This window comes from Squalius cephalus (assembly GCF_949319135.1).
Source record: "Squalius cephalus genome assembly, chromosome: 17".
In the NCBI taxonomy this organism is placed as follows: Eukaryota; Metazoa; Chordata; class Actinopteri; order Cypriniformes; family Leuciscidae; genus Squalius; species Squalius cephalus.
The window spans coordinates 23,369,258-23,388,164 of NC_137138.1; the positions used below are offsets into that span (position 1 = coordinate 23,369,258).

The 18,907-nt window shown below is 37.5% G+C and overlaps 1 protein-coding gene across 4 annotated transcripts in view; it reads left to right on the top strand.

The window, feature by feature from the left end:
- The window catches only part of LOC307174461 (serine/threonine-protein phosphatase 2A 55 kDa regulatory subunit B beta isoform), a 74,386-nt gene that overhangs the window by 40,550 nt on the left and 14,929 nt on the right, over positions 1-18,907 (top strand). The window contains exon 1 of one of the 4 annotated variants that reach the window (XM_079898285.1): positions 15,670-15,798. The exons of the other annotated variants lie outside the window; for them this stretch is intronic. Within the exon in view, the coding sequence (XP_079754411.1) occupies positions 15,759-15,798 (40 nt within the window). The 5' untranslated portion in view covers positions 15,670-15,758. Of the gene's footprint in view, positions 1-15,669; positions 15,799-18,907 lie in introns of those variants that run through there. 4 annotated transcript variants of the gene reach the window in all.

Here is an 18,907-nt window from a genome sequence, read left to right on the forward strand (position 1 = left end):
AGGTTGTTCTATTATACAATTAAATATTATTTGTGGTAGGGGTATTGCAATAGACCTGTATTGATGATAACTGTGATGAGATTTAAGAATTGATATAATGTTAATACTACTCATGGTAATATCGTAAATAATTCAGCACCAGTAAACTATCTGGTTGACACTCCAACATAGTAAGTTGTGGTATTGCACCTTAATGCTGATTGCCACCTGTCATAAAATGGAAAATAGAAAATGATGCAGTGAGTAGCCACTACTGCCGCGCAAATTCATGTCAGAGGAGGTGACGCGCGAAAGAGAGACACTAACACTAAAGACACTAACGTTTTTTGGATTCCGTAAAAAAGACAGGAGCTGCGTCCGAATGTCTACTTCCCTTCTATTATAGAGTATGTAAAAAATTGTATGCAAAATGAGTAGTATGTTCGAATTCATAGTATTCGAAAAAACAGTAGGCGAAAAGTGCTACTTCCGCTGAAGTCATGAAGTGCGCATCTGATTTATGAGATCTTTACTATCTCATGAGGCCACGGTAGAGGATTTGTGAATGGCAGTGAAGCGATGACACTGATGCTTGTAGGTCACATGAGAGTGACAGCATGGCGGATGTAGTACATCCACATTTCATGCATACTACCCATATTCATAATATATAAAACACTTTCTTCAACGGTCATGAAGTTGGTTTCGTACCAAATGTAGTACTTACTAGATGATGTAAGATTTCGTATCTTGTCTAGTAGGTACAGTATATATGAATTTGATTTAATAGCCTTATTATTATTATATAGCCTGACGTCGTCATACTCAGATTCTAGTCAGAATGTGAGTCTGATACTGCTCCATTGGGCTGTGATTATGGGGCGTGTTTCAACCGAACCAGGAAGGAAAATGCCTCTGCACTCAATTGGATAGACCTACAACCAATCAGAGCAACAGAGTAAGTGACGTATGTTTTTCATTCATGTTTCCGATCGACAAATGCCTTGATCGCAGTTCGCTGTTTCTCTTTTAAAATTAATGCGCTGTCGATATCTTCTATGACAGAGACCACTAAATGATGGCGGAATCTACACATGATGTTTTATAAACAAAGTTCGGGAGGAGACACGTTCAAATAATCAATCCAATCAACTTGTCATCAAACAATTACCATGTCTACCCTATCAGCATGAGAGGAAGCATATTATTCACTCTGTCAACTCACCTAACATTCCTTGACAGTTTTCAGCATCCCTCCACTCACTCTTGGCTTGTTCTTCCACAGCCAGGAATCCGGGGGGGAGTACTTTGGGTTCGGGCCGAATACCGAGCCCGGAGCCCGGAGCCCTCTCCTCGGACAGCACGCCAAATATGCATTTATTCTATCTGACTTATTTGTAAGTGTGAAATCTCAATTCTCCAGCGGCAGTCATCTTTGTTGTAAACGAATTCAACCCAAGCGCTCTTTGATGACGTGGATGATTACGTTACCGTTGCTCATCTGTCCATCATCGTATAAAGCCCGCCCTGACAATTTGATTGGTCCGAACGATTTTTGTTCGGGCATAATAGCCCCTCAACGGATCGAGTCCAGACCGAACTTCCCGACCTAAAAATGTTGTGGGCGGGGCTAAGTTCGGCTGGCATCCAGGCTAATTATTATATAATTTCTATTGATATTGCCAAGTGAAAGTCTCCTTTATTTATATAGTGGTTTAAACAGATACAGTCAAATCATTTATATTGCTGAATATTAAGTGTCCTAGACTAAGCACACCAAAGACGACAGTGACAAGGAACCTAAACTCCATCAGGTGACAGAAATGGAGAAACAAAAACGTTGGGCGAAACCAGGCTCAGTCAGGAGGCCAGTTTTTCACAAGTCAGATTATGAATTGATATCATTCAAAATATTTCATCCATCTCCTGTTTGAAGATTGGGATATGTCACACCAGCATTTGTAGGGAGGAGGAGTTGTAGTCTGTCGTTACTAGTCTGTAGTTGTCGTCTGTCGCAGAGCTGTCGTTCAGCCAGTAGTGGACGAATGGCTTATCAATGACTGATGAAACTGTGTTGTGTTCCTAGCATGGCCCGTTCATAATTGGCCATAGGCGTCAATGCAGAGTCTAGTTCTCTTGGTTCTGGTTGTTTGGTTCTTCACTGAGGATCTCTGCTGATGGCTGTCTAGTCGATGAGGATTTCACAGGGAATCTGCTCCTAGGGCCTGTTTAATTGTCATGGTCTTTGCTTAGGGCTGCAATGTGTTTGTCTCAGCGGGGCAGGTAAGAATGAGACAGACAGACTAATATAAGTGTAGATGCCATTTTTCTTTTAATGTAACAACAAGTACAACTGGTCCCAGTTCACCTAATTGATGCAGCCTAACAACTGCCTAATTATCATTAACATAAAATTATTTTGGCCATGATAATCATGTAGTGAAAATCTGGTATCGTGGCAACTCCTAGTTTGTGGTCTCCTTTTTTTGTATGGAAAATAGTAGCTTGGACATTCTGAGACTGATGAGATGTCAAGTCAACAAATTTGGCAGTGCAAATAGAGTCAAAGTGATGTGTGTGTGTGACGTGTCGTGCTTCTCCCATACTCCCAATACAAAAATGTTCCATTTTGTCTCCATTTACAGATTATGGGCACAATAAACCTGTATTAGACATGCAGATGGTCGCAGATGTTGCCTGTAATAGAGACAAATAGTGCCAGTGTGTAGGATGCCCATGATACTGATGTTAAAGGATTTGTTAGCTACTGCAGGAGCGATTACAACCAGACCCATTAATGTGGACCAGCTGCCACATTCACAGACATGCTCTCTCTCTCTCACAGCTGCTTAGTCACACTGTGAACTGCAGATATTCACAAGAATCAGTCACTGTGGATCAGAATAACTGTAAGCCCAAGTCCAGTAATGCTGTTTAGCCAGTATGGGGAAACTACTCTGAAACTGTAGCTTGCTAAGATGCCATCTTCACATAGATTTAACTGCATTCACGTTCTCACTACTCTTTAAGATAACTAGTTAGGTTCACCAGAAGTATTTAATTAAAGGCATATTTTTTTTAAACTGTCATGGTTCTTCAATCAATAAAATCTTAAATCAGGTGACATTACACTTGTTAAACAGATACATTTACCATAAATACAACAATACAACAACAACAACAACACAAATACACCAAATGTTAAAATGATGATGAGCAGCAGAATTTTAAACAGAACCTATTTTGCCCTTTTTCAAAGTTTTGATTTTGTTTTTGGGGTCTACTACAACAGGTTTTATGCCTAAATGTTCAAACACACCTTATTTTTCACATATTTTACATTGTTGCAGCAGCTGTCTTACCAGTCTGTCTGCAACACTTTGTAGTTCCTGTCTTTATAAAGCCATTTCTTCCAAAAAGTGCAATGTGCTCTGATTGGTCAGCTTGACTACTGTATTGTGATTGGTCAACATCTTTACGCGTGTTTTGGAAATGTCACGCCTTTACCATAACACACTTCTAATGCAACTCAACCAGGCCTCACCCCTTTATTTAGCATATGCCTTGGGCAGGAATTGTTGTAATGGGGATATTGTTAAGTGTAAGTTCCTGGAAGAAAACTTGAGACTACAATTGAGGCATTTCAGGTGCTTATTGATGTAGAGAACAACTCCGCTTGGAGTGACTTTGTGCGTTGTTAATTTGCAGACCTTTTTCATGCTCAAACAGCAACATTACACACTAAAGAAAGTTGAAAATGTAAATGATCATAATAGGACCCCTATAATAAATATATATATATGGCATAAAAATTGCCACATAGTGATGTTAAATTGTTAAAGAAAAACTAATTTGACCTAGACAGACACACCACTGAAAAATGTAGTGAAGTTAGTAGCGGCACTTCTTGTAGTGATTCCTCAACATTGTCTTTAACCTATGAGATCCTGTGCCGCTCTGCTCTCGATCCTCTTTGCATTTGCGTTTTTGTTTACTGCGGCTGCATGGCCATAAATCAAGACCGATTTATTTCCTCCAAGGCCGCTGATTCCTGTGTGGTTATTTATGTATCCATATGGAATAGACCTTTCTCCACCACTGCAGTGAAGAGTAGTGCTGCTTCAGTACCTGAACTCAGCAAAACGCCTCTTTATATTTACTGCAATCCCCCCAGTCAGCATCAAGCCACCCAATACCAGCCAGACAAAAGCTTCTGAGTTCTGGCCCCTAACAACTAACAATGGAGGGCCAACTCTGCAGGGAATTACAGCCTATGGGTAAAAGCCTTTGTTGAGGTGTAGGGGGACTAAGAGGCAGTTTATCTCTATGTGTTTAAAGAAATAGTTTGACCAAAAATGTCAATTGAGTTGTACTCTGCCTTCTGTGGAACACAAAAAAAAAGATGTTTTTACTGGAAAGCGCCTTGTGCACCTTCTGGCTGTTGTTAGGCGCTCTACAAATACAATTTGATTTGATTTGATAAAAGAAATTTAGGTAGTGAAAAAAGTGCATAGCCCATTTCATTTATGCTCTTTAGAACGAGCAGCTTATCCAGTCACTGCTAAACACTGGTTTGATGACACCGTTATCAAAGCAATTTTTTACAATTAAGTGAAAAGCGAAGAGCTCCTAAAGGGACATGGTGACAGAAAAAAATATGAGATTGGTGGAAAAATAATAAGTCAATGCTTTTGCGTTCGTTCGCAAAATGCTTTCATTCCCCCGAGAAACTTTGCGGTCACTCGCAAAGAACGCAAAAGTATTGACTTATTATTTTTCCTCCCATCTCATATTTTTTCTTCACCATGTCCCCTTAAGGGTTCTGTGGATTTCTACTATATATATTTTTATTTCATAATACATAATTATAATTATATCATAATTGTTTTTTTATCTCATAGCTATGACTTAGTATGTTATAATTTAAACTTTTTATCTCATAGCTATGACATTGTCATAATTTAGACTTTTTAATCACAATTATGACATAGTATGTCAGTTTCAACCCTTTATCTCATAGTTGTGACATAGTATGTCATAATTATGACTTTTTATCTCAGTTATTATGACTTAGTATGTCATAATTTTAATTCATCCTAATTGAATTAGTTACAATTCTGACTTTTTATTACATAATTATGACTTAGTATGTCAAAAATTAATAGCTTATTTATGGACCTGTCTCTATTAAAAACTCTTAGAAAACTGTCATTATATGTTACTGATGATGCACAATAAAACAATTTGGTATAGCAACTTTTTCTATTACATTCCTTACTTGAAAGCCACTACCCAGATCTTGAATTTCTATTTTTAGCATCTCTATTTCTTTGCCCTGAGCACTAAATGATTGTTCTCTTAGCACTCTGACCTCTCTAACAGAGAGGTGCATTATGGGTGAAGAGAAAGTAAACTCCAGCAGTCTGCTGCTGTATCACAGTCTGCATGTAATCTCTCTGGATCATTAGATGGAGAGCGGGTCCCGTTTGTTATTGACTGGTTCCCGGTAAGCGCTGCTGCCAAGCCAAACACCCCCTGGCTACTCCATTCAATTTATTCATGAAACGAAATTTTTTAGCTTCGGCCCCTGGAGGCATATTCATTATTCCCGAAGTAAATCTGCTCTCAGTACAGTTCAAGAAAAAGAGTGAAAGGCAGGAGGTAGATTGTAGGCAGACAGGAGGCATCTCGGTTGATAGATTTTTAGATCTTTAGTTTTTATTCTATGCTTTAAAATTTTACTACATTATTAATCGCCTTTTTTAATAGGTTGGTTTTTGTTTGTCAGCAAATGTTTTAGGGCATACTCACACTGTAGTTATTACATCTTGTCCTATTCCTATATTTTAAGTGAGTTTTTTATTTATTTTAAATGGGTCATGAACTGCATTTTATTTTATAATGTTTCCTGAGGTGCACTTATAATGTTAGTATGATTGTTACATAAAAATTGTCATAATTTAAAAATGAAAGGCCATTTTGTACCCTGATTATAGCCCTCTAATTTGAACGCTCTGTTGAAAGGGGCGTGTCTGCTGTGAGTCTTAAAGGTGCTCTAAGTGATGTTGGGTGACGTCACTTTTTGTTGACGTTCAAGGTATTGTCAAACAAAATGGAGGCTAGCTAGACCCTCCCTCCTCCTCATCCGCGCACTAACCCTCCAAACCCCACCCCCAAATCCTTCTTGTTGGTTATTGGCTGGAACAGTTTGTTATGTTTCGTGGTGCGGGTTTGCCCAGTTTGTTTTTGTTGCCGTTTGTGGAGCCTGGGGTGTCTACAGAGACTGCGTTTTTTATAGTGTGTTCAGGGGACAGGCAGCTAGCTGATAGTGAGGAGAGGTTTGCTGTATGTGACAAAAAATGTTTTGGCCTAAAAAACGTGTGACATCGCTTAGAGCACCTTTAAGTGTAAATGCCCACTGCTGTGATTGGTTAACATCTCTGCATATGAAATAAGTATTACATGTGGAACTCTCTCTGAAACTTTTACTACGTTTTTACTATTACAGCTGTCGAAATGAACTATTTGTGAATGTTGCATGAAATGTTGAGGCGATAAGCATTGTAGCCAATGACAGATATGTCTCGATTTCAGCAAAGCGATTTCTGCAGTCTCACGAATGCTTTCATCATAACAGTTCAAACACGATGTAAATAAGAGATTCATTGTGCAGTGTAGACAGCGTCATTGATTATAATGGGAGTTTTGGAGAGAGGCCAGAGCTCAGTCACTGATAAACTTGCGCTGTATGATTGACAGCTCCAGCAATTGTAAAGGGAGCATTCTTTGATCGCTTTCCATATATAATTTAATCACAATTTAAACAAACAATTTTCATGCTATTAAGAGAAACAATGTGAAATTGACTTTTTAGTCACTAACTTGATTTACTGACGCATAAACGATTGTGAGAGAAAGAATATCTGACTGTACATGAATCGTTATCAGAAATCACTGATCACAGATCAGGCATTAGAATTAACACAGTTACTTAGATGTTGTGGCATTACTTTAGGGTCCATATCTTACAGTAGAAGTCTGTTTGCAAAGCCTGCCCCGAAATTGCGACTGATTTGCCAAATAATCCACAGTTAATTGTCCCGAACAAACAAACAATGCTCTACTGAGACATTCACATAGTTAAAAATAAATAACCACTTTACTAGCATTAGAATCCTTTGGAAGGTAATGTTATTTTTAGTCCAGTGATCCTGTATCTCTCTGATTCTGCAGAGGCAGTCTTTCGACGCGCTATTACGTCATAATGTGACAAAAACCGAAGCCAGTCGTTTTTGGGGCTTGGTTTCAACAAAAGCTGTTTTTGGATTAACTAGGAAGTTTTGAGTTCTGAAACTTACAGGATGTTTTAATAGTACAACAACCTCTTACATGGAAAATTTGATTTCTCAATTCATGACCCCTTTAATTAAAGCTGCACTGCAGAAGATTTTTTTTGGAAGATGCAAAATTAATAAAATTCCATTATGAAGCAAATACATAAAAATGCTGTGTTCCTTATTCCATTTCACCACAGTAAGCCTATAATATTAAGTTAAATTTAAAATATATATATATTTTTTAAATTGTAATATTAAGAAAATTCCACTCCTACGTTCCTTTTAAAATGAAGAAACCTTGAACTGACATGCAGTTTCATTCTCAGATGTTGATACTTTAATTGACAGCTTTAATTATTGGTGCTTCCTAAGGCACTCTTACTATTGCTCATATTAAGTAATAAACTTGCCACAGACGATGAGGAATGATGCTAATGATTTAACACTTTGGATCTTTGAAAGGTACTTCAGTTCTTGAAGGCCAAATTACAGATTACTATTATTAATATTTTAAGCAAATTACTATTGCTTACGTTTTTGAAGCCCTACGACAGGTTTGTTATGAACCCATGAATTTATGAACTCATCACCATGTTCACCACGGCTTGAATTGTATACTAGATCTCTGATTCATTAAATAATTTGGTACAGCAAAGTCAAGGATTTTTTTTCTCTTCCTCCCTCGAAAACCACAATAGATAAGAAAAGTTGGTCGCAATTTTCGTTTCATGATGACTTTTTACATGGCAGACCCAGTTACGTTACCCAGGCCAGACGTTACCCATCCCTGTGTTGGACAGAGGATCACTGACTAGTGAGATGGATCTGGGATGCCCCAGGAACTGGGAGATCCATCCACACTTCTACAATCCTCTTGTCCAGACGGATACGTGCCTCTGGTGATCTGTGACATGTATGAGTCAGTTATTTATACCTCCAGAAAGAAATTTGGATGGCTGTTTGTTGGTCATGGAACATACGATTAGAAATGTTTGTCTAAGCCACTTAGTGCAGCAGATCAACAGGAAACAAGGGTGGCCTCTGTGATGGCCCTATTATGATTAATGCAGGATATCATCTATTTGTGAAGCCAGTGACTTTAAATGAGTTAATTTGTATATAAGAGTATATTTCCAGAGGTTTTATATTAAGCACGGTCCATAGCCTTTCCACTAGTTTCTTTGAAACCGGGTCAGGGCACACCCGGTACGATTATCTCAGAGTCTATCCCTCTGACGCACATAATTCAGATACCTTACAGCACTAATCTCTTTCCCATGCAGTTGTTTTTGCATTGCATTAAACTCTACAAGCTGTCATCCCTCCCTATGTCTATGTCTGTTGTACCTAGAAACCAACTTAAGCAATCAGCTTATATCTGAATAGTATGTTTTTCGAGTAAAGGCACATTATTGAGTTTGCTCTTATTTATGTTATGTAACCAGCACATATAAAAATGCATTTACATGTGATATTTCATGGTATTAATATTTGGTATTTGGGCGGGTAATATGACGAAAATCGAATATCACAAAATGAATTTTATTTTATGATTTTATCGTTATATACTATATCATGATATAGATAATATTGCTTTTGCTTTTTGCTCAAGTCAACACAAAGAAACAAATTAAAAGCAATAGGACAAAAACCACAACAGAACAAAGCAACAAATGGACCGACCTGAAAAACTTTAAGTCCTAGAAATAAGAAATACTACATAAATTAAGTCAAATGTAAAAAAAAAAACACTGCATAGTCTCAATCTGTGTAAATTATATAAACATTTATTCTTATTAAAGTTACAAAAGTGATTCAGACAAGAGCAGTGAGTGATTTAGTTTGATTAACCTTAATGCAGTGGTTCTCAAAGTGTTGGGCATGCACAGGGTTTTTTTCAGCAGAAAAAAAAAACAGGAAACAGCCGTTGCACCTGCGTTCAAGTGCGTGAATAGCCTTTAAAAAGAGGCTCCAAACACCAATTCCAAAAAATCGGGTTGACCGAAAAAGTTTGAGAACCACTGCGTAAGTTTGAGAATGACACAGAATGCACCAGGTATGTTAGGCTGCTGTCACTTTTAGACATAATGCACTGAACCAATATACTTTTAGCATTTTCTTTCACAACTGTTTATGTTCACTTAAGACATAAACGACTGTTTATGAGGAGACTCACAAAGGCAGCCATTTTTACACACAAGTGTGTGTATTTGACCGCTCAAGCCCAGTAAGTCGGCAAAAAGAACTCAGTACTCGTGCTGTATGAGCAGCGGCTTTATCTGCTTGTGTTTCAGGCAGTGTTGCCAGACGTACGATAATTAACGTATTTGTACGATCATTTTGACCTCTGTACGATGTACGATCAATAATGACAAAAAAATCCTATAATGTACGATAATTTCAGAACTGTGTGACACTTCAAATGATGGTCGTTCGTTGTAATCATAGGGCTTCTATACTCATTGATCTAGCTGTGGATTCTACGTCTACCGGGAGAAGAACGTGAAGAGAGAGGGAGCGAGAGACCTTGCGTGTGTGCTAGTGTGCCTCACGAAGCGCATGTAAGGACCCAACCAATCAATTGTAATTGCGGGCGGGCTTTTATCTATACTCCCGAACCGACTTAATCAGAACCGAATTAATCAGACCCTCCCCCCCCCAGGTTTGACTCGTGTACGATAATTTTGAGCTTCAGGTACGATACTTGGACATTTCCAATCTGGCAACACTGGTTTCAGGTGTGTGCACTCTGAAACCATCTCTCAGACAGCGTGCACTACCGAAAATTGTTCTACTTATTGCACTTGAATGCTTTATAAACACTTGTTATAAATTTGTAAGTCTTAAAAATACATTCAGTTGATTTGCTTTCATGACAGCACAGCCTGGCAACATCACATGAGCCTAATAAATACGATAATCCAAAATCCAGCTTATCGTGTCTATCGGCATATCACCCACCCCTAGTATTTGCTAAGACAAATGAAAAACTTAATGATAAGTATTACAGTTTTGCACATTCTTATTTATACTGCGTTGCTGGACACGAATACTACCTCACATTGTGTGTGCTTTCACTTTTCTAATTGACCCTTCGCTAAGCCACGCCCGAAAACCGCCAACTAGGCAACCGTAACTAGGCGCGGGAGGTCGGGCAAGCTTTCGAGCGAGGGAAACATGCCGAAGCGTTATGCGTATGGATTGTGCAAATCTGATACCCGGTATCCTAAAAGTTCGGACGGGGGGTGGAATTTTTCGCCAAAAATGACTAATTATCTCCTTGGGAATGTCTGACACCGGTGCATACATACTGTAATATGTATGCAGTTGGGGATATTTTGGGAATATTTAATTTAATTTTATGTTTATTTAAGTTAAATGTAGTTGTAAGCTGCATCTGAAATCACATCTAATGTCTAGTAGGTACTACATTTGGTTTGAAACATACTTTGTGACCATTAAAAAGTATGTTCTATCTATGTAGTATGAATATGTGTAGTATGAATGAAATTGGGACATACTACATTGGCCATGTTGTCACTGTTTTGTGACGTACCGGCATCAGTTACACTGCCTCTCCCGTGGCCTCATGGGATAGTGAAGTGTTCATCAGATGCGCACTTCAGAATCTCAGTCGAAGTAGTAGGCCATCCAGGTATTTTTCACCTACTGTTTTATGAATACCATGAATTCAGACATACTACTTGTCTCACATACTGCTTTTCTCTTACTACATTGTAGGGAAGTAGGCATATTCAGAGTTTCGGACACAGGGAGACTTCCTTTTAATCAACAATTGTAAAATTACATTTCTTCTAGGCTGTGTGATTGTAATAAAAAAAGAAAATCATAACTTTTGATATTTTTTATAGCAATCCAAACCAGTAAAATTAATGCAACTGTTTGATCTCCGTTGTTAACCGCAAGTTCTGGTCTCTTCTTGCGAACACATTTGTAAAACTCAATGAAACCGTCTAAACTGCAAAAAAAAGTAGGAATAAGAACATGTTTACACTGTGTCTGTGCTTTGTTGATTTGTTGAAGTGGAAGTGTTGTAGTTATGTCTGATTGGCCACTGTATTCATTTGCTCAAGAAATTATTGGTTACAATGCTCAATCACTCAAAGAAATTAATGGGATTAGATAAACATGGAATGCACTGTAACCATAATCATTATGCAGCCTTAAATTCTTCTCTTTTAGCTCTTACCAGATAAGCAAATAATACATTTAATTCACAAGGCATACATTACTAACAAACATAACAGAACCTGAGGAATTTCTCCAAATGTTTGTTCTTCACTAGATATTTTTTCCTTTTATATATCCACAGAAACTATATGCACACTAACAAATCTAAGCTGCATGGTGAAATGCGGGCATGCGGGCTGAACCCATGTGTCTTTTTTGAAAATCATTTTCTGACACTTTGAAAATAATCCACTTCATCTCTTGTTTCATACTGAAACCTCCCTTTTTTACATTTGTCCTGGTCACCCTCTGCATTCCGATTTTAGCACGGTTGTGTGAATCCAGCGCTATCTGCATCCTCTCTATGATAATTTTAGCCTTTCATCTTCTGAGCATAGTGGGCATCACAGGATCCAATCTCGCCACAATCAGCGAGTCAACGATGGCCACAGCCAATCTCCTGCGTTCATGTTTAATCATATAAGAGATGACAGTGTCTATATGGGTTTGCTTGTTTTATTGCACCCCTGGAGTCGTCTGTGTGTTATTAGAAAAAAGGGTTTCATTTGAGGACAGTCTGCTTCTGCACATCATTGTGACCTTTGACCCAGCTGCATTTGCCGGCTCCACTGGCTTTTTGATTTATTTTCTCACTCTGATCCACCAGGCAAGAGAGAGTTGGTCTGAAATTGATAGATACATACTTCAATAACAAAAGCAAAATGAAATCTCGATGCCACATATGGCATAAGAATATATTGTTGGGGTGGGATGCATGCCTTAGCAAAGCAATCTCAAGAGAAGACCAAACCTTGAGAGAATTGTGAAAAACAGAGGGTCTGTTCCAAAACGTAGTCAACTGCCTTGCTATTTACTGCCTACATAGAGAGTTACCTTCTAAGGCAGCCTCTAAACCTAAGTGACCAACTTCAATTGACCAATATCACTTAGCATGAGTTAGCATGTCGAAAGGCATTGATTTTTAAAGTTCAAGTGGAACTTTAAGGGGAGTTAGCATGTCGCTAAGCTAACACTGTGAGAGACTACTGAATAAATTTACTTAATATTTTTCAATACTTTTTAATCTATTCATGTCTTGTCCTCCATCTTGGATATTTTTTGTTTTGACTGAGATCAATTCAGTTCATTGTGGGATGGCCTTCTCCAAGTAGGATACATATGATGTTGCCTTGGAATTTGGCCGAAAAGAAGATATCTTATAAGGCAGCAATAATTAATTAGAATGTCCGCTTTCGCCTCAAAACCATATCCGTGTGTCATGGTCATAAATAAAGATTTATTGTTTGTTTTGTTTTTGTTTACATTGCTCCATAAAATTTGCAATGTGATGCATGGATTACTTTTTCGATGCCTTTATGACCTTTTTAGAGCTTGACATTTTTGGTTGAATGAAATGTCAATGCAGGGACAGAAAACTCCCAATTTTTTATTAAAATATTTATTTGTGGTGCAAAAGAGTGTAAGTAACTGATGACAGAATTTTCATTTTTGTGTGAACTATCCTCTCAAACAGGAAATGTTATAATTCACAAGTATTACAATAGTATATAAGCCTCCAATTTTATTTATTTACCAACAAATCCTCGGTTACAACATTTTTCTTTCTTGATGAACTGACGGCACTCATTGACAGTGCACAGGCATAATCACATGAACAAAGCCGTCAGCTCACACGCTCATCCGTGTTGCTCCATTAATTGGCTTTCCTATTCAGTACCTCACATTCCTAATGTGTTAATAATGGTTGGATCCAGCCTCCAATAGCACTTTGGCTGCCAAGCCGCTACCCGTGAATACACGCCAGTGCTCTGTGATTCTGTCCGCTCAGTCCTTCCAAAACCTCCTCCACTATTATTACACACATTATCCATTACTGTCTTTCTCACATCATCCCTCCATTATATTAGGTACTTCTTCCTTCCAAAAACACACATTGAAAGACCTCATGAAATTGCCTGATGATGGCAAGTGTTTTTTGGTGTGTGTGATTCATACGCCACTATACTTGCCACATTCCCTGCTGATAATAAGCAAAAAGAATGCAGAGATAACTAGTAAAAAAAATGGTGTACTTCAGGGGCCTAATTAGGTCAGCATGTTTCGCGTCTTTGAGAACTCATTTAGAATTCTGCTTCCGCAAGGAATCGGAATATGACTTTGATGTAATTATTCCATCCCCCAACCCCACCACCCCCTTAATGCTCGACCCCATGATGCTTTGTGTGCTCTGAAATGTTTCACATTTGCTGTTGTTTTACCAGTGTGTGTGTATGTGTGTGTGTGTGTGTGTGTCTGTGTTCTAATAGAGCTCTGTACCTCAGTCTCTTGTATTGTTTGGTGTGCTTCTACAGAAAACTGTCGTGTTGCACTTTCTTTAGATGTGCTTTCCAAAAAAACCTATTGTCCTAGAAGGTGATCAGCCAAGACTCAAAGAGTGCTGGCATAAATGTTCGCTGACAGTTTGAAAGAACACACATTAACTCAGAGGACAATGACTTTGCTTTTTCGCCAGTGTTTGCCAAGCATAAACTCTCCTTTTTCATGCAAACAAGTTGTGCTGTTTAATGAAAATCACAATGGAGTGATTGCTCTTTAGGTACCATAGATCATAACATGCCTTTCGTTTTTGTTCTATTGAATTCAAACTAACTAACTTGTTAACTAATTTATTACCAGTGATTATATAAGGTCTGTGGACAAACTGAGAAGTGATCAAGGACGTTCTTTGTTCAATAAACGGACGTCCTTATGCTGGGTTCAGACTACACAATATCAGCCCAATTTTACCTCGATCCATTTGACATAAGGTGTCGTGGTGTTTCGTAAATGACAATGGGCGTCGGGATGCAAGTATCGATCGTTTTATCTCGTATAGTGCGATAGTGGACGACAACCGACGTCTGTGACGCTTCACGATTTCACGACAGAAAGACTACCATTTTTTTTTTTTACAACGGGTTCTGTCACATCTGTGAAATTGACCAATAGGAACACAGAAGCTTTCGTACACAGCTTTCAAACATGGCGAAACGAAAGAGAGGCGATGGTAATTATTGGTCTTGCTAGGTGGAATTATGCATTGGAGGAAAAGACTTAATATCGGAAAAGTCCTGTATACGTCACCAGAAGGTTCATTTATGATATTTTGATTCAACATTACGATGTCAAACCATTTTTAAGAATTATTCATATGCATGGATGAATTGTTCAAAGATCTATAATATGCATTTAGAAAATGCCGACTTTAAAACAGAGCAGGGCACACATTTCATGTGCCCTATAAAATCAGCTAGAAGCTTTATTTTGCATATAGAATATGAAGATGAATTTTTTGTGATGTTTTCCATCCAAATTCTATTTATTCTATTTATATTTATTACATTTATTACTTACTTTCATCCTTCTATTTCTAACTTTTTTACTCATTTATGTGTGTGCGTGTATATATATATATATATATATATATATATATATATATATATATATATATATATATATATATATAACTAATAAAAAATAAAATAAATTATATATATATATATATATATATATATATATATAAAACTAATAAAAAAAAAATAAAAAAAATAAAAAATATATATATATGTATATATATGTTCCTAAAAGGCTTTATTTTCCTTAAGAAACATGATTTTATTTTTCTTTGTTTCGACCCAGACATTCCGTAAGATTTATCCGACTACTCTAAATTCTGTCAGTGCGATGCCAGTTCACACCACATGAACAAAGTCTTTGCAAGAAAAGACAAGTCCAAAGAAGAGTTGTCATGGAAACGCTGCACTTAAATTCACCATCCAGACAATATAAAAGCCTAGAGAGGTGTATCGGGGTGAGAAAACAACAAGCCTTTTCAATCCCTTTTTCTTGTCTTGGTGTCAGTCTCTCTCTCTCTCTCTCTCCATCTCTCTGTGTCTAGCTTCTCCCTCTGTCTTTCTCTCCTTGAAATGGATAAAAGCAAATATTTAGAAGTCATTTCTTCTGTATTTGTTTGGGATTTATGCAAATGACTCAAGGCAGATTATTTCGGGAGCGCTGGACTCATTTTGAGATTGTGTGGGGAGAGCTGACGAATTGTGAGATGATACGCTCCATGAAATAGAGTTACCTGCATGCGATAGACACACAGAGAGAGAGCAACAGCAGAAACAACCCTTTCTTTTCGCTGTAAGGATTGCATAGCAACAGTACATCTCAAAGCCAGAGAAACAGATGCATCTCCTTGAGGAAGACCAAGGAAGATGTGTCAAAGGTAGGAATCGATCGGGACTAGCAGAGCAGAGGGAGTCAGAGCAGTGTTTGCTAATGTACTCTGAACTGTAACGTCTTTTACAATTCGAGAATTTCTAAGGCTACAATGATGTGGCAGCAAGGGAGTGTGATTACAATCTTAAAACTGGGGTCGTGCGCTAGCTAGGTCAGAAAGAGCTCGAATTTGCAGGTTATTTTGAGACCTTGGCTCTGGGTAAGAATATCTAGATAGCTGGAGGTAAACATTCGTCTCCTACAAGAACAGCATGTATACAATGCTAAACTATTTTTGTTTTCTGTGAAGCTCTGAATTGAATGATGTAGTTCTTAACATAGTAGTCTTCTGCCAGCACATTAAAACAGCAACAAATAATGTGCGTAAATGAGATAATGCAGACAATACCGACAATCCAAAATGGAAACTGATTTGCTGCTACTTTGGGTCGTCTTTTGTTAGTGGGGCTGCCTTAATGAAGCGTCCCACCCTGGTCCACTTTCTTCTGGTGGTGGGCTGGCGATTCGATATAGTGTCATCCCACAATGGGATCCATCCAGCTGTGCAGCTCTTTGAAGTGTCAGGAATCTTTGGAGGTTTGGATCCGGGCCACTTGCAGTTCAGAGCATGTTGTATATTGAGAGAACTGTTGTGTACACCAGGAAGGGGCCGATCACACAGAACACATTTTTTTTTATTCCATTCTGCTACTTTTCCATTGTTTTTCAATGTAAACACATGCTAGACGGACATCTTTAACTGTTGGAAATACGTGCCTGTTAGAGCTGCACGACTAATCGGTAAAAGATCGCGATCTTATTCAAACACCCCTGCAATTTTATTCTGTAGTAACAAAGATTCGCCTCTGTCTATTAAACCGTTGACAAAATCACACCGGAACATTCAGATCTGCGATGGCTCCAAAGTGGCTTTGGTTGGCGCAGCCGCTGAGCCAGAGAAAGCAGTTGTCACGTATATGAAACAGCTTCACAAACAGCCTTTTCAACCACTCATTGTCATTATTTCTGTTACATATTCAAATGATCACAGAAGTACTGGGATAAAAGTTTATAGTTCAGATATAAACACTGATGTCTACGAAAGCGATCAAAATAAAGCAAATCACCTTTTAAAAGTAACTTCGCGCTTCAAATAATGATTGTATCGATTACATCGTTATACCACTAGGTGGCGACAAGTGACTGTTAATAATATGTATCATTGAATCATTCATTGAAGAGATTAGTTAGAAAACGCTGATTCATCCAGTAATGCTCGCTCGCACTTGAAAATAATGTACACTATACTCTAGAGCCCGACCAATATATCGGCGGGCCGATATTATCGGCCGATATTAGGCATTTTCCTAACTATCGGTATCGGCATTTATAACGGCCGATAAATTAATATTTAAAAAAATGCAGTGCAGTGATTTATGTAAGGATGGCGCTGCCAATAAAGCACCTAAAAGCTGTTACAAAGAACTGGCAAAAGTGGCAAAAAAATAACAGCCGCGTCCGGTGTAGACACAGTGTTAAAGCTCATTCTGCTACGTTACAACATCAAGCAATATTCCAATAATTGATGTAATTATAACACTTTATATAGGGCAATTTTGCATTAAAAGTAGCCAGATGGAGACGCGACACGTTCAGAATTAATACACTTTTAGTAAACTACAGAACAGTGCGAGCGGGAAGCGGCGCACCTCACGCGGGCAGAGAACGCGTCCGAGAACGGACACTGTTAGTGATATAAAACGCACACACACAGGTCTGTTAAATTAAGCAATACTTTTAAGGTAGTCTAATATTTTTCTGACTAACAAAATTACTGACACAGTAAAGGGTAAATTTAAATAAAGAAAAACGAAATTTAAATAAAGAAATTAAACGAAATTTAAATAAAGAAAAACGAAATTTAAATAAAGAAATTAAACAAAATTTAAATAAAGAAATTAAACGAAATTTAAATAAAGAAATTAAACAAAATTTAAAGAAAGAAATTAAACGAAATTTAAATAAAGAAAAACGAAATTTAAATAAAGAAATTAAAAGATATTTAAATAAAGAAAAACGAAATTTAAATAAAGAAAAACGAAATTTAAATAAAGAAATTAAACGAAATTTAAATAAAGAAAAACGAAATTTAAATAAAGAAAAACGAAATTAAGTTAAATTAAAAAACTAGATTAATTTAGATTGATAATAACGGGTAAAAAGGCTAATACATTTTGTTTCTATTATTCTATTTTCCACAATGTCAAAGCAACACAGCTTAATCCAAAACACAAGCTCAGGCATGCACTTCGTCCATACAAACTCCGCTGTTCTGCGCTCTTGCCAGAGAAGACTTGCGCGTCGGTTCTATTTCTGGCATGCATGCGTTTTCCGCGTGGCTCGAGCCGCGCCTGAGAGACGCGTGTCTCATGCAGGCAGTGTGCAAACTCCAACCTGTTAACATGGGAGCCGAAATAAAAACGGCCATGCCACGCAGTCAGTGTGTCGCCGGCCTTATTCAAGCGCAAATGAGAACCGTTTCGCGGGGGATCCCAGATGTGAAAAAAAACAACAACAAATATTCGAATGTCAAATTTTCAAATCGAATACCAACCCACCGAACGAATATTCGGGTCCAGCCCTATAGCCTAGTTTCACGTTTAGTACATTTTGCTTCCTACTTATTTAAAATAGTATAAAACTACTGTACATATGTAATTATAAACGTATTCATTATGATATTATTAATTTTACTTTACTAAAAAGATCTGAGTTCTTCCTCCACTGGTAGATATTAGAGAAATTAAGATTAAAAATAGAAGATAAGGTTTTGTCAGTGACACTTTTGATATATTTATTGATACAAGTTATGTTTTTAATAACGTGACTAAATTAAAAGACAAAATCGTTAGTAAAGATTATGCAACAGTATTTAGAATATAATATAATATAAAATGCAATGCAAACTAGTTTGGTTACAGCTCAAATTCTCATTCTATCATTCACCCTGCCTCCATTACATATCTTTGTCACACAAGTGTTTAATCACCACATTTGAGTTATCATTGCAAAACATTTATATATTTATTCTGTTTATACTGTGTATTCTATATACA